Below are 16,895 nucleotides of genomic sequence, written 5' to 3' on the forward strand. Positions count from 1 at the left end.
ATGGGTTAGACGGAGGCCTAAAATAGACTGTCCAGGCCTACCAATGGAAACCAAGCTTTGTAAATGCAGCTGTTGGCCTTATGAAGGGACCCTTGCCTTCCCTTGACTGTCAGACAAAAGAGCCACTACCGTCACGGCAGCTGTGTGACTGAGATAGGTAGCTAAAAGGAAAGCTGCATTTAGGATTAGTACAAAAATATGTAAGGGATGGTTAGAAAAGATTTGTTGAAAGTATCATTTTAGCAATGAAGATAATGACCATATACTGTTTTCTATAGTTACTGTAAATTCCTGAGAAGATTGGCAGTCTCATATTGTTGTACTTATTAACTGTGGCCCAAGTCTGGAAGTTTTTATTCCAACCAAACATTATAGCAGCTGATTTCACTGATGCTCATATTTTCCACCAGACATTAAATTTAATAGGAAATTTGCTGGATTATGTAAAAAAGTAAGTACAGCGTGGAAAATGAGGAATTCTGCTCAGCAGGTAGCTTCTTTGTTGCAGGAAGCAAATGTTTTAAAGTAAGTACAGAAAAAATAGTATTTACAGTACCGTTGTGAGAAACTGAAAAACTCATTGGGCCAATTGTGGCCAAATTTGTTTGAGGTAATTACAACAATGTAAGAACTAATTTGTCATAAAGTTGTTAATTTCACTGCGCAGTGTAACCTCTTTAAAGTTAGATACTATGTTTTAAATGTTGCTATGGAGCAGAGAGGTAAGGAAATGGGTAGTGGTATATGTTTAGGGCAGATCAGGGGTTTCCAGGGGGTAAACATATAAGGGTAAGGGGCAGTCTGAACCAAAGCCTGCTAAAGCCGCTCAATTTCACGGTGGGTTACAAATAAACTATGCTCTGCCAAGACTTCGCCCCTTTCCTCTTACTCTTCCTCACGTATGCCTTCTCTTTTTCTGGTATTAATCAGGTCTTTCCGGCCTCCCTCACCAGCTTTCCTGCCATTTGTTTTCGCTCATAGCAACGTGGACTTCAAACCAGTTGTCCACCAATATAAATGGCACTGAGTACCTCAATGTGTTTAGGCCTCCCGCCGCCGAGCTGGAACTATCTGGGACACCTTCAGAAACACCAGCCAGCCGCGATCCCGTTCAGCTATTTAATGTAATGTTTCCGCAATATAAAGGCACCGTTCGAGAGCTGAGGTTTTAAAACGGCTGAAGCAAGCTTCTCTGGGCCCAGACTGACCATTAAAGAGAGGAAAGACCGCGTTCAAGAGCCAACGCAATAAAAACTCACAAACTCCAAAAGAACTTCAAAATATGCCGTAATGTTTGAAAACCCTGGCCGATTTTAGATTTTTTTTCACATCCTATTTTTCACAAAAGGGACCTGTTCTAAACTCTGGGGACCCTGCCGTTTTCCAGATGGTTCTCTTCAGTTCAAAACTGTTTTGTGAAACGAGAAAACCTCTCCCCTTCAACTACGTCCCTACACTCATCTAATGTTTCTATTGATTCACAGGGGTATACGTACGGTCATAAAAAGGAGCTGACTGAATACCCAGGACTGCTTTATATCATGACACAATTCATCATCATACACACACGTCTTGGACACACACAGGAAAAATCTTTCTAAGGAGATGTTGTCAGCTTTTCTCTGTTAAGTGAAGGGAAAAGGGCATCGAGAGATAGACAATTAAGGATAATGATGAGGTGAGCAGGGACAGAAAGTGAGAGGAACTCCCTTCCTGAAAATATAAAAGCAGCCCCCTCTGTACTGTAGGCCTCATCTCAGTCCAGGCAGCTAATTGATGGCAAATAGCTCTACAGCATTTCCTTACACACACACACACACACACACACACACACACACAAATACACGTCATACATTATATACACATATGCAGTTTCCCTGTGGTTTTCAATACAGCTCGTTTGGCAAGAGAGGAAGGTCTCACTCCAGACAGACCCAGCCCACAGCGGAAAACACACACACACACACACACACACACACACACACACACACATACACACATACACAGACAGTGTACCTTGTAATATTTAGCCCTCATCTTGTATAAGTTAGAACAGTTAAGTAGTTTGGTCATGCTCCTGGGAAGACAAGGCCACTTAGGTGTTAGGTCTTAGTTGGGTGACCTCCAGAGTTTAAGCTGCTTCTCCTGCCCAACAAGAGAAACTCCTAAGAGGGGAGTCTGTGCAAGGCCAGCCCATGATGAGGATAGCACTAGCCTGGCAACCAGGCCTCACATATGGAAACCGTTTAACTGTTATTATTAATAACCAAAAAATATATATATATATATATCAAACTAATAACACATGCAAGACACTGCCAAGACTCAGCTTAGGAGACAGAGGGAAAACACATACATACACAAACAGAGACTGTCTGCCATGCGCATACATACACAGGCACATACACACATGAAGACAAATGTACACACACAGACGCCTATTGGTTAAACAGAAAAACACGTTCCTAGTCAGTGGCCTGTAAAAGTATTAGCCCGCCTGCCTGCTTCGATGGAAATAAAAGTCTTTCATGTTTTTGGTTCAGAGGGTTTTTACACCTGGTTGTGGCTGTGGAGATGGCGATGGACACACCCTCACACCCACCCATACCACACAAACACACACACACACACACACACAAAAACCAGGCACACACAAACACCGGAAGTGGGCAGACTCAAACCAGGCTGGCTGCTGTACAAGAAGTTTTACTTCTAAACAAGCACAAAATCTTTAACTTCCCCAAATGAGAAGCAGGGGTAGGGTGTGTTCCAAAAAAAGGGAAATGGAGAAGTGTGTGCTTGCGTGCGTGTGAGTGTACTGGACTATGTGATTTAGTAAGAGGGTCAACCCAACCATATGTGAATGGGCACATTTTTCAAATCAAATTAATTCATAAATAATAAATTAATTTATTTCTGCTACTTTTTTTTTTTTTTTAACAAAGTCTTATTTTGTACAAGCAACAAAAGCAATCAGGCAGGTTTTATTTACAAGTTAAAAGTTTATCTGTAGAACAAACAAAAGCATACACAATTCTCTGGTTCATCACTATGAGTGATGCCTCTCGCATTACAAATTGTCATTTGATACATTGTTATTACAAAAATATTGATTCAATAATTCAAACCGCTACCTTATCTTATCTCAAATTAAGTTTCACTCAAATATCTTTTTCATATGTTCTTATGAGTTCTTATGGAAAACTTAATTGACTCAACGACAAATGCGTTCTGTCTGTCAGGGGAAAAAAGGCCGTCATGCACCGTCCCAGAGCTCGAGAAGAAAGCAAAAGAGAGAGAACGAGAGAGAGAAGAGCTACATTCCTCTCCTTCTCCCTGTTGACTCTAATCTCTCCTTTAAAATTGCTCACACAAAGAACCAGCACAGACTAGCTAATTAGCAACACTTTAGGCCTGTGCAGCTATTGTGTGCGTGATGTGTATATGCGTGAGTTCATTGTGTGCATCCCGGGCTCTCAACTGTTTCCAGGGTAACTACTTGCCTAGCAGTCTTGTAAGCGTTGCACATTTTGTCTTTATTCTTCACGTTCTCTTGTTCCCCTCTTGGTGTCCATCTCTTTCTGTGAGTCCGGAGTAGGGGAATGAAGGAGTACGGACTTTAAGAAAAGAGAGGAGACTAAGACCCAGAAACGAGGACCTTGTGTGACTTGTGTGTGTGTGTGTGTGTGTGTGTGTTGGGGGGGGGGGTTAACTAGCGTTAACTAATGCTCTCTTGTTTGAGTGCCTTGCCTCTAATGAAGTCTGAAACAGTGCATCTAAGCACACGTCAAGTAAAACTTCTGCTTTTTGGTATAGAAAGCAATAGACAGTGACCAACAGGAAAAAGCAGCCACCCACCCGCACACACACTCATACACACACAGTGTCACTAACCAGTACTAGTAATGAGGTCATGCAGCTTTGCCCACTGACCTATGACCTCTTAAAAAGGCCTCAGTCACCATGGCAATACCCTCTAAAGAGTCAGAGTCAACAATCAACTTTTTCACCCTCAGAAAACAGAAACTTCTCCCGTGTCTGTCCCTGCACATGTGTGAGTGTGTGTGTATGTACGTGTGTGTTATTTACCTGACAGCACAGCCAGGCCTACCAAGTGTAAGTGCTTCCAAACACTCCCATGGCAACCAAACCCAACCTAACCCCTTTAGGTGCCCGGGGATGTGTATATAACTCAGTCTCCACAACAGAGATAGGACAAACACACACACACACACACTTCTTCTTCTGTTGGTATCTGTCTATTCTTGTTTCTGAGCCTCTTGGCTGGTTCGGTCGACCAACCGTGACTGTGTCCACGCTGGCTGATCTGGCCTGGTGGACCATGTCTACTATCCGTCTAATATTTATCCATGAGGCTTGTAGTCTTGTAGTATGATTCTGTGAATCACCGCAGACAATAAACTGTATTATTAAATATATTTTACAGTTTGGTCAAGTCAATGTGTAAACTATGACATGTCTATTAACTATGGTTTCAGAAACTTTGTGAGCCAAGAACACTGTGCTGTAATTAGAGAATGAAAGTGTTCGTGGAGGTCAAAGAAGAGGAATTGAATGGACATCGATAGTGAAAACTAAATTCTCTTCTCCAACTCTCACTCAGTGGATTCTCCAACACTCAATGGCCTGGCTGGAAAAAGCAGTAAAACAAAATTTATGGACGCTCATAAATACAACATCTCAGCATCTCAGAATTAGATCTCGATGTGTGAAAGAAATGAGGAAGGGGAGTCATGTGAAACACATTACTGACCATGTGATTTGTACCTATGTGCAGGTGTGTTTGTCACATTGTGTGTGTGTGTGTGTGTGTGTGTTTACATGGCTGGAACACGCAACTGGAAAACTGTATGTGATAAAGTGTGTACATGTCTCAAATCCTCCACAACCAATGACTGTAAAAACAGTTTAGAGAAAGGACGGATGTCTAAAATCTGAATATTCAGCATGTAATAGCATTCATCAATCAGAAGATTCATATATAAAGAGATTGACATGGCAACAAAAAGGGACGTAAAAGTCAGGAGACAGATAAATAGATCTGCTGGTGCTTTTAAGACTCCTACAAGGAAACTATAAAAGAAGGAATTGTCATTACGTCACTGTGTAGCACGCGAACACACATTGGTGCCACATTTGAAAGCTCTCTGCGCAGTTAGCGTAGTGGTGCGTGATGGCCAGACCACTCCTTCATCTCTCCCCTCTCAGCTTCACAGGTTATCAATCTGGGTGATGGAGACACCAGTGTGTTGGTGTGTTGTTATTTAGCTAATGTTTCATGTGCTTTTAAGGTACATTTCATTTGATTTGTATGTCTATTCAATCATTTATTTGCATGCAAGTTACGTTAATGTTATGCTAGATTTATAACAGACTGGAGCTTCTTATGCATGTGTGATTGAAATTAGTAACAGATTAACGTTAATAAATTAGCTAAACTGTGATAACACCCTAACTAAATGACCTCTGAGCCTGTTAGCCAGCGTTATGTAACGTAATCTACAGTTTATATCATGACCGGGTTGACAGCAAGGCACCAGATTAATGGGATTACAGCCCAGGTGTTGATTTTATCATGGCAGAGATTACTTCATTCATAATTACGATGCATTATTTTCTGATAAACAAGTTCATTGTTTAAAGTTTTTCTTAAAGTTCCTGATAGCAATGAAATGTTTATCTTTGTTGTTTTATAGCTAAGTGTTTGTCTATAGCCTAACAATGCACAATTAATAACCAGAGGAGGTTTGTAAACATTTCATTTGAATACGTGATATTCCCATAACATTAGCTATTATTAGCCCTGTCAATCATCCTAAAGCAGCCTCTGATTGAAATAAAAGGAAGAGAGAAGGAATGAAGAATACAGATTTGTTTATCCTAAACATCAATGTTTTCAAGGGACACTTAACTCGCAACTATTTGTTATTTGCTATGGTGAGCATTTTAATTTGACTCGCCATGAGCCCTGTTCAGTATGCCTTTAGTCATCTCTGGATGCTATTTGGAGACAAACAGCAAACAAACAAATGCGCACATTTTGAAACATGAAGTGTATTCTTTCATTTAGTAGAGGCATTTCTTCATCAAAGGTCATACGACGTAAATATGTTGTTTCCATGCGTCTCCCATAGGCTTCAATAGAACAGGCATCAGAGTCTGGCACCAAGCACAGCATTAGAGCGTTGGTATTATGACGTAGTGACCCTTCCTTCTTTTATAGTTTCCTTGGACTCCTAGAGGAAGTTGGTGTTCTATAGGTCTCTTTGTATCGCCACGGCAACAGCGGTGGGTGTTCTGTGATGCTAGGCAACCCAACTGGCCCCTCCTCTGTCTCAGCATGACCTCTGGTGACCTGTGAACTACACTGACCTCAGACATAAAGAGGAAGGCCTGGCCCAGACCGAGGGAAAGCTTTTAGGAGGTGACAGCACTCAGAGAGAGGCCTGGGACTGATTTACTGGCCCGCACACACGACAGACGGACACACACACACACACACACAAACAGGTTACACATCTAGACAGACACATAGAAAGGAAGACACACATGGGGTACAACCTGTCATGTAGATGCACATAGTGTAATTAAAGAAAATGTGTCTGAAAATGTCTTTTTTTCTTCGTCTCCTCCTGCTCCTCACTAGCCACCTCTTCACCTCCACCTCCTCTGCACTCCTGACCTGAAGGTGAACTCTAGCGGAGAGCTGGAGGTCAAACAGGACATAACTGTCCCAGTGACCAGCATTCACCTCCCATAATTTAACAAGGCAAAGCAGCTGAAGCCATAGAATCACATATGTCACAAAACCTCCCCACTTCCATCCATACAGACCATAATTACTGAGTCTAGCCAATCTAACAGGAAGCCATACGTTATCTGAATCATCCTGGGTCTCTCATCATCTGTTAACACACGCACACACACATCAGTCTCATACATCTGTCCGCAAAAGCATTCCCGGCATCAAACCCAAATGCGAGCTCTCGCACATACACACAAAACAGCTATCTTTCATCAGTGTTTGTGTATATCTGAGATCTGTATCGGTTCCCCCTGATCTCCAGTCATCACTTTGGCTCCTTAATTACACCCTTCATTAACTCACATCAGCCCTGTGCATGTGTGTAAGCGCCTGTGTGTATGTGAGAGAGAGAGAGAAAGAGAGAGAGAGAGAGAGAGAGAAAAAAAAAACAAAGATTGTTGGTATATTTGTGTGTGTGTGTGTGTGCAAGCAAGAGAGCAAAAAAAAGGAAAGGCCTAAGGAAAAAATAGAACATGACAAATGGGAGTTGGGATCGAAGCTCCAAACCAATTTCTAAAGCTGCCTTTTTCTCAACCAATGTTCCTTTAAAACCCTTGGGGAAGGGAGACCACCACTACAATCTGCCTCTCACTTTCTATTTGCGCGTAAGAGCAAGCTGAGGGCAAGAGAGAGAAAAAGACAGTGAGAAATAGGGAAAAACCCTCGCTGGCTCGTTTAGCCGACCGATGAGTGGCACTCGTAAGAGGAAACGGCACCTTTTTGTCACCATCCCTCTCTCCTTCCTCTCCCTCCTACTTTCCCCCCTCTCTCTTCCCGTCATCACCAGCCCGCTACTACTGTAGCTGTTGGAACACCAGGAGCGATTAATTGATGGCGAGGGAAAAGGAGGAGACAGAAAAGGGTGAGAATAGCGGAGAGGGGGAGTGACGGCGTTCAAAGTGCGGACTCACATCTGCAAAAAAAAAAAAAAAAAAAAAAAAAAAGGGGATGGGGGGGGGGGGGGGGGGGGGGGTGAGAGACGTAAAGAAAAGGAAAGAATTGAAGACACCTGGTTCTCGTCAGAGCACCCTCCACCCAGACACACACACTCACAACACTTTGAGGTTTGTTAGGATTTATCCTGCTTACATTTCTCCTCTGCTATGCATCATTTCATGTCTACACCCGTGCCCGGCACCTCAACAAAGTGCCATACACTCTCCACTGCACTCTCACTTTTCCACCTCTCCCTCCTCTCGTCCTATAACTCCGTTCTTTGTTTTCCCTCCCTACCTCCCCTCCTCTACTCCCCTCAATGATGGGGCAGAACTGGTCTTCGCCCCCTCTTCCCTTTCTTCCCTCTCTCTTCCCTCTCTCCTGCTCTGTTCTTTCTGGGGAGGCAGACAGGCCACATTCCACAGGGAGGCCCAGGCGCCCTTTTCTGACACGTCTCAGCGTTACACCCCTCCCTCATCCCTCTATTCCTGCTCTCCGGCCCACCAATGCCCCCCACTCCCTCTTTGCCCCTCCTTTTACCTTCATTCCCTCTGGCTGTATGTCCCATCTCTTCAATCCCTCCTCTTATCTCACCCACTTCCCCATTTGGCAGCTGACCATCATAGCTACACCATCTACCTGTGATCAATCAATATATCAATCTATCAATCTATCAATCTATCTATCTATCATAAAAAAATAAAGAGATAGACAAGGACAGAGGCAGGAAAAGAGGAAAAGAAGCAGAGAAAGATGGAGACACTGAGACAGAAGACAGAGGGAGGCCAGAGGAGGGGTTTGACGGCTGGAGATGGCTGTGATTTCTCTCAGGTTCCCAAGGGGCCCAAGGAAAAGACGGCTTTGTGTTCTGACAACACCGCTCTGTCAGGAGTTCTGTGTGTGTGTGTGTGTGTGTGTGTGTGTGAGTTTGTCTGTGTGTCTTTTCTGCTCCAGTGCGCACTGGCATGGTGTTTAAGCACCAACACTAGTCTACACTACACCTTCAGGTGAGAGACTCAAGCGTGGAGGAGAAAGGAACAAGAGGAGGAGGAGGTATATCCAGGACTTTCAGGTTAAAGCATGAGAGCAGGTCCTTTTACAATGTTGTCAGGGAACCAGTGTCAGTATAAGGGCTGTCTGTACCAGACAATATTGATTTTATGAGTATATGGCTTTGTGGCCACAAAGCAATACCTCACCAAACAGACAGATAAATGTATCTACAGGTTTCAAGAGATTTAGGACCGTCACTGCAATTTTACAGTAAATTTTGCCTGACGTGTAAGTCAAAACTAATTTAAAACAAAAAAATAAAAAATAAAGCTGAGTAATATGTTTAGCATATTTTACTACAAAACTTGTTCTGTATTAATTTAAAAGTAAAAAAAAATCTACAAACCTACAAATGTAACATATTATCAAGGTCCTAAATTTAAAATAAAAGTAGATAGATTTTTGGACTTTTGAGGGGTATAAATTGAGAAGAAATGAGCAAGAGTGAGACCAAAAAAAAAAAAAAAAAAAAATCAGCTGGTTGTGATATCAGAGCAGCCACTCAACAGTGCTCACTGGCACAGAACTCCCATCTTATCCAGGGGGTGAGGGAGTGTGAGAGGGGGAGAGGAGAGGTGTACGAGGGAAACCAAAAGCTGGTAATACTGAGAGAGAGCTGGCAGGGACACGCACACACACACAAACATAAGTAACTACCCTCCTTCCAACATTTATATTTCAGAAAGGAGAAAATATAATCGTAGTCATTCAAAGTTGGACAAACTTGATGCGACAAATTTCAGGTTTCTGAAGATTACACTCATAAATTCACCTGCCTCTATTCCTGCATGTGTCTTTGTGTGCTAGTTGTGGGAATGAGATTATATCATGATTCTTATACACTATATAGAGAGTCATCTACAATACACCATGATATATGTGAAACTGCAGAGGAAATATATCCGTAAAATAACCAAAACGCAAATATTTTTAAAAAAGAACATGGTGCAAAAATGTTAACACATACAGCAAAAATTACATGTGTGTCACTGCTTAAATGTACAATAAAACAGTTGAACTTGAAAAAGCTGAATAGTTCCAGAGTCGCAGAAAAATATCCGTAGAACAGGAAGGACACACCTCTGCCTCATGGCAACGTTGATATTTTCAATCTGTGCAAATTGAGTTTAACAGTAAGCTCTAAATAGAGAATTACTACAATAAATTACTGTGAATTTACTGCTACAGTACATATGTGGATGTAACATTTTTTGCGAGGTGGGGTTGGGATCTGGAGGAAAGGTTGTGCTTGTCTTTCATGGTCCACAGCGGATAGAAGGAAAAAGAAGTACAGTGAGAGAGAGGAAGAGAAAAAGATGGAAAGAGAGAGGGAGGTATGTTTGTGGTTGGTAACCCGCTCAAGAGAGGAAATACCAGCGTGCGCACACACACACACACATATATACACACACACAGGTGCAAAAACATAGAGAGCAGAGACCCGTCCGAGAGAATAAAGACCTGCTTTGTGTGAGCTACAGGTTTGGTGTTTATGTGTGTGCATTTGTGCATAGCTGTGTGTGTGTGTGTGTGTGTGTGTGTGTGTGTGTCCTCGGCTGAAGGTTGCTGAGGAAGCAGGGTGAGGATGCAGTCAGGGGAAGGAGGGAGGGAGAGCAGGACAGGAGTAAAGGGCCTTGAGTGTTCTTCATTCACCTACGGCTCCATCATTATAATTAGGGGGAATAATTTTAGCAGCAGGGAGGAAACCCTGATTTTTTCCCCCTGGGTTTCCTCAACTAGAAACTCAGCTGGTGTCGGAGAGCCCAGAACTCACACTGACCCTCTGTGATGAGCGGATGGAGTCCCCCCCCCCCCCCCCTCCAAACAGCCAGTACATCAGAAAGGGAAAATAAAAAAAATAAGTATTTCATCTCTCTTAATCTCTTCGTCAACTGCAGCAAATGCCACATCAGTGACCGAAAATCATGAATCAGTGAGTTTCCATCATTAGATGACAACACTCAGCGGACATTCTTGTGTGGTTATGGGCAAATGACTAATGTAGAGACCTCTGGACAAAAACACATTTTAAAATGCTCTGCACTGTATGAATGTCTGTGTGTGTCTGTGTGTGTGTGTGTGTGTGTGCGTGTATTATGTGCGAAGGCTGAGGTCCTTCAGAGAGCAATCAGAAAAGAGCTATGTGGATTTTTGGGGGAATGAAAAATAAAATGTAGAATTTCATCCAAGAAGTTCCGGGAAGTTTGGAAATTCCATTTGACGCAGTGGCCAGTGTGTGTGTGTGTGTGCCTGTGTGTGTGTGTGTGTGGAGGGATGGGATTGTGTGTGGAGGGGGGACTGACGCACAGGAGGCAAGATAAATAGCACAACTGCAGACACTACACGCTGACGTGTCAAACACACACAAACACTGCTTCATGGATCAGTTAAATAATAAAACAGAAAGACACAGAACTATGACACACACACACAGAGACTCCTTGTACATCTGAGTCCTGCATCGAGAGTGTGTTTGCACGTCATAGCGAGAATGCGAATGTCTGACCCCCCGCAGCAGGACAAAATGCCTTCTCTCACCTAGGCAGAGCTTAAAAGTCAGGTATGTCTCATTTTTCTCAGCCAGTACAATGTAATAACATATCAGTGGGAACCTCACGTGTATGAATAATTCTGGTGAACTTTATCCTAGTGTCATTAGTTGGCACATTATAAACGGTGGATAATTAAAGCAACAACGAGCCAACCTGTCAGAGCTTTTCACCTTTTGCACATGCAAGGCTGACAATTACCAGAGTCTGGCTGACTACGTGTTGTCACATCTGTACATTATGTAACGGCTTGGTGTGTACACGCTGTTCTAGACAATGTACTGTACATATGCTTATGAGTTGCACAAGTGGGAGGTGTTGCAAAACAAGTCTCACAAGCATGTACCTACAGGTACATATGTAAACATAATGTCAAGTGCATTCATAACATGCACGCAGAAACACACAAACGCCCCAACGCATGCACGTATTTGCCGCACACACACATACACACACACCTGTTGCTGTTGCAGGTGCAGCAAGTCGACTGGACTGATCTCTCCATTTGTGTCTCCGTTAGACCCGCCCTCTCTACCTCCCCCTCCATCTGATTGGCTGCTTAGGCTGCTGACTCCGTTCTGGCTGGACGGCGTCGTTCGAATGGTCTCAGAGGCTGATTCCACCATCATCACTGGCACCTGAGAGCAGAGAAGCGGGAGGGGGGTGGATGGGACAAGACAACACACAAGTTGAACAAAAGTGACCTGGGTAGTTTGAGCAGAAAGCCTGCTCCCATCTGAGTGAACAAACAAGGCACGAAACTAAAGCAAGCACACGCTGAGATAGAGAAGTGAATTGTGTGTGTTTATGTGCGTGTGTGTGTGTGTTTGTGTGCACATGTACTTTCTGAAAAGGGCTTTTGGTCATGAGCCACCCACACACAAACATGCCCAAGCGGCCACAAAACAACACCTGAAGCAGACACTTTTTGTCTGCATGTAAATGTGCGTACGCGTGGATTAGGATCAGACGTGCAGCAAATTTAAACTGACAAGGCTGTTAATACTCGGCTATATAGTTAAATAACACACACATTTCTCCAATAATCAGAGGTGGCATGTGCGCGCTGTGTGTGAGACATGAGCAGGTTGGTCTTTGAGAGAGATCTGTTTGATGCACCTTCATAGGGCCTCTCTAATTAGAGCGTGTTCCTTCCACAAAACCAGACAAAACGCGCCGTTCCTGGATGTGTTGTTGTTTTTGAGAAACAACGCCTCGCAAACACACAGGCACATTTGCCATCGTTAGGAGCTGGAGCGTGGGAGAGAGGAGACACAGAGACACACACGTACGTGCGCAGAGCACACACAACTAGGCAGCTAATACAAAACAAAACAAACCTTCATACAAGCACGCAGGCTGTGAACTCCTAATGACAAGCTCAATCTCGTCTTGCTGCCTCATCCAGTTTTAGAAATTAACACACACAAGCGCATAGTTTTAGAGGGAAAGTTCTTTTGCTTTTATTTCAGCAACCCGGAGTCGGTACACAAAACGCCATCGAGGCATTCTACCTCGTCTGTGTGCAACTGTGTGTGTGTGTGTGTGTGTGAATGCGTGAGTTTTTCAGAGGCGCACAACCCATGCCTTCTGGGGAAACAATAAAAGCCATTTCATGAGAGAATCTAACTTTTCTTTTCCTCCGAGGCAAGAGCAGGTGAACCTGTGTGTGTGTGTGTGTGCATATTTTTTTTCTCTGAGACTCTGACAGCATGTGAGTGTGTGAGAGAGCACTGGTGGCTCTGTTAATGGTACCAAATGCTTGCTGAGGGACAGGGACCTCAGCATGTTTGTGTGCACGTGGGATACAAGTGTGTGCAGGTGGATGAGTTAGCGAGTGTACAAAAACTATATTTTCTCACTTAACTCTTTTGGTATCTAGCAATGCAGATAGTTATGGTTTTTGAGATGCCTGCTACAACGGAGAAGAACTTAATTTCATTTGAGCCATTCACTGCACTGAATTTAAAACATTTAAAACATTTTACAGCATTTTTTCCCCCCCCACAAAAACAGCACTCTGTTGCTGTGTGCTGTTTACTCTGAAATCTTTTTTCTGGGAATTCACTGAAAATTTCTCAAAAATGATTGCTGTTGAATTGCTCAAAGCCTGGGCACATCTGTATCGCTTAATGACAGAGTAAATGTAATTTTTCTAGATTCATAGAATTCACTCATAGTTCATTTTTGACCTTGCGAACAGCGGTTGACAAAAATGCAGTACTGTGTGGTAACATTGTCGCTGCTGTTACTGCTGTTTCCAGGGTCGAGAATAAACCTTCGATTTGTCAGAAAACGTAGAAATTTCAACATCCACAACTCCATCTGCTGAGGAAGATCTTACGTTATGATCAAAAGCTCCAGAACAGCATGTATATATTTTTTCATTTTTTTTATTTGGATGAATCGAACGTTTAAAAGTACAGGTTGCTCACGGACAGATTTCACCAGTTGAAAACTTCTCTCTAACAAGCCTCGCCATTTGAAAAACCACAAATCACACTGCAGTATTTTTCCTCCTCATTGACTCTCCCTTGTCTCCCTCCTGGCACCCATCCGCCTGTGAAGTTAAGACTGAGAAGTAGACCGTTATTGTGACATTTAAAGCTAGTCACTTAATCTCCAACCTCACTCCTCTTCCCAACACTCTCTCCCTTCATTCTTCCGCTCCTCCCGCCTTCGTCCAGACCCCTGCTAGGTCAAACTGCTCCCTGAGGCAATATTATGAAGCAAGGCATAGTGCTGAGTGATCAACAGATCCCACCGCACAGTCCACTGACTTTGCGCTGCAGTAGAAACTCCTCACATCATCACACGTCTCACTAAGCATGAATCACCGGCCTGCTATCTAGCCCGCACTATACTGCGCTGTGCTGTAATGTACTGTACACCCATCTGCTTCTTACTCTTCCTCATTGACCTTATTAGCAATGAGGGGAAGAGAGATATAGACAGACAGGGAGATAGAGCTCGCAGGTGGACAAGGACCTAATGGGAAAGTGTGGGGAGTGTGTAAAGGCGTGAGCGCATGCCCTCTCTTTCACACACACACACATACAGGCGGTGTGGTATGCTCGTCTAAAGGGTGTGTACTCTGTCATATCCTGTAATGGGTGTATATAAGCTGGTGTAATGGAGGTCGGAAAAAAGGCAGGGGCATAAATCTACCCTGAAGTCTCTGATTAGGGCTATGATACACACACTATGATACACACACACACACACTGCTTTAAGTTTAAGTGTTTCTGGCAGCGAAGAGGAGCTGCCCGTGCAAAGGCCTGCCTCAACCCGCTACTCACTCTTTCTGTGTCTCTTTTTCTCCCTCTCTCGCGATCCCTCTACATGCTTAGACCCCCTCCAGCTGAACCCCTGACCTGAGAGTGTGTGGGGAGAGACATTCCCACTACCCCGAGGGGACTGAGCGAGGGAGGGAGGAGCGCAGATCAGAGAGATAAAGAATGTGTTTGGAGGAGAAGGAAATAAAAGGCCTCCTTTGCCTTTTAATTGGGATGGAGAAGAGAAGAAGGAAAAATGGGACTCAACATGTTTCTGATGACTCCAGTGTATGTGTGTGTGTTTGTCTAAGAGGCTGACACCTACCTTTGTACTGTAATGGATTAGCTCACAGCGAACGCTAGGTGCATGTGTTTATGTGTGTGTGTGATTGATGAGTAGAGAGGAGCTGGGATGAGTCCTGTTTCGACACGCAGCCTGTTCAGATGTTCCCGAAAATATTGCACTAATAATAATCGGCTCTCCTTCTTTTCCTTCCCACTGCTCTGGGTGTGTGGAGTTCAAACAAGCCGAGCTAAATGCCCAGTGAGCTGGCTCACCACGGCTGACTCTCAGGCTTTGTTGGAGGGATTGGCTCTGTCAGATTCCTCCTGGTCATTGCTCATCAGAACTGTAATGCCGGACCAGGTTCACTTTTTGTGAGTGTGTGTGTGTGTGTGTGTGTTTGCGAGAGAGAGAGAAAAAGAGAGAGAGAGAGAGGGAGAGAGAGTTGTGTACAGTGTGTATTTATGTGTGCATCTGTGTTTACAGCAGCTTAGTGAGATAATAAGTCTTTATCATGTTATGCCTCATGTGGGAATATTTCCAGCAGTCCCAGAACGCCTGTTCTGTTTCCTCCGCCTTGCATCAGCTCGCAGGAACGCTGCTTATTAGGCAAAGAACTGAGGGAATAAGGGTGGGAGGGAAAGTAGGGGGAGGAGGGAGGAGGTAAGGGGGAAAAAATGTCTGTACCAGTATCTACACTCCATCATCTATCTACTTTCATCTGACTCTTGAATTATCTGTCTTTCTCCTACTCTCTGCATGCTGTCTTTCTCCCTCTGGTTATGCCTGGTAACTAGTGGCAGGTTCAACCCTGGAAAACATTAAAGTTTCTCACCCTGAAATAGAATCCACATAGGTTATTTCTATGATCTTTGATAGTTCAATCAATATTTGTGAGCAAGAGACACACTCTTCCAGAGACAGAAATCTGAGGAATCCGAGCTCTAACCTGTTTTGTAATCAGGGAACAGAATTTGGAGGAGCCTCTGTTGACATGTGTGGCTGTGTGGATTCATAAAATTTTTGGTTTAGTTGTTACACCCAAAGGGGCTTTATTTCATTATAATTGACAGTTACATACTAAAGAGCACATATGAGATAAATCACTTTTGCTGTCGTTCGCTGTCATTGTGTCCGCAAAATGTCCTATTTACTGTCAGTGGAGCATATTCAGGATTTGTCACTTTAAAACCTGAAGCCTTAGCTCTTTATTTCAATGCTTTGACAGGGATGTGAACACTGACATTCAAAGACAGATCCTAATTTAGTAAACACTTACACACCCTTATTCTCACACTCTCACCCTGCTTGCTGGCAAAGACTCCTCGACTAAATAAACCATGACACTGGCCCCGAGGGAATCTGCTTTAACCCCAAACCCCAGAACAAACCCAACAATCAGGTCTGGGCTCTTATGTCTCCATTAATCACTTGTTGGGTTCACATGTGAAAGTTGCAACCAGAAACAATAAGACTCAAACAAAAAAAAAAATTCTACATGGCTTTTTCAACTTAGTAGCATTGAAAACATGAAATAAGTAAAACAGAAATAAACATGGGTTGTATTATTAATGTTTCAATAATGATAGGCTACTGAAACTATTGGAGAGACAAGGTGCGCTTGTATAATCATAGTTTCATGGCAGAGTTTCCACCACAGCCCTGAACCTCTTATATATCCTGCTACTAAAGTACCTTTCTCTTTATCTTTCCATGAAAGCAGATATTTAACTATTTAACTAATGGGGCTAAAATGTGCGTGTCAAGTCCTGTTGATTCTTAGAACTGCATCATTAAATGAATTACAGTCAGAAAGTTTGTACATTTTAAAGCAAATATGCACTGCTGTGTCACTGTAATTCAGTCGTTTCATACTGCTGCTTATTCAGTCGTTTCAAATGTATGCTTATTGATACATACATTTTACTCACTTCCTCTGAAGACTAAAGATATCAACATTTTGTCAGTGAAGT

General features: G+C 43.2%; 1 protein-coding gene across 1 annotated transcript in view; it reads right to left on the reverse strand.

Annotated features, from left to right (window-relative positions):
* The window catches only part of foxp4 (forkhead box P4), a 168,115-nt gene that overhangs the window by 49,213 nt on the left and 102,007 nt on the right, over positions 1-16,895 (reverse strand). Inside the window, exon 6 of the mRNA XM_042405824.1 lies at positions 11,823-12,002. Within this exon, the coding sequence (XP_042261758.1) occupies positions 11,823-11,993 (171 nt within the window). The 5' untranslated portion in view covers positions 11,994-12,002. The remainder of the gene's footprint in view (positions 1-11,822; positions 12,003-16,895) is intronic.

Source organism: Thunnus maccoyii, chromosome 3, assembly GCF_910596095.1.
Source record: "Thunnus maccoyii chromosome 3, fThuMac1.1, whole genome shotgun sequence".
Taxonomy (NCBI): Eukaryota; Metazoa; Chordata; class Actinopteri; order Scombriformes; family Scombridae; genus Thunnus; species Thunnus maccoyii.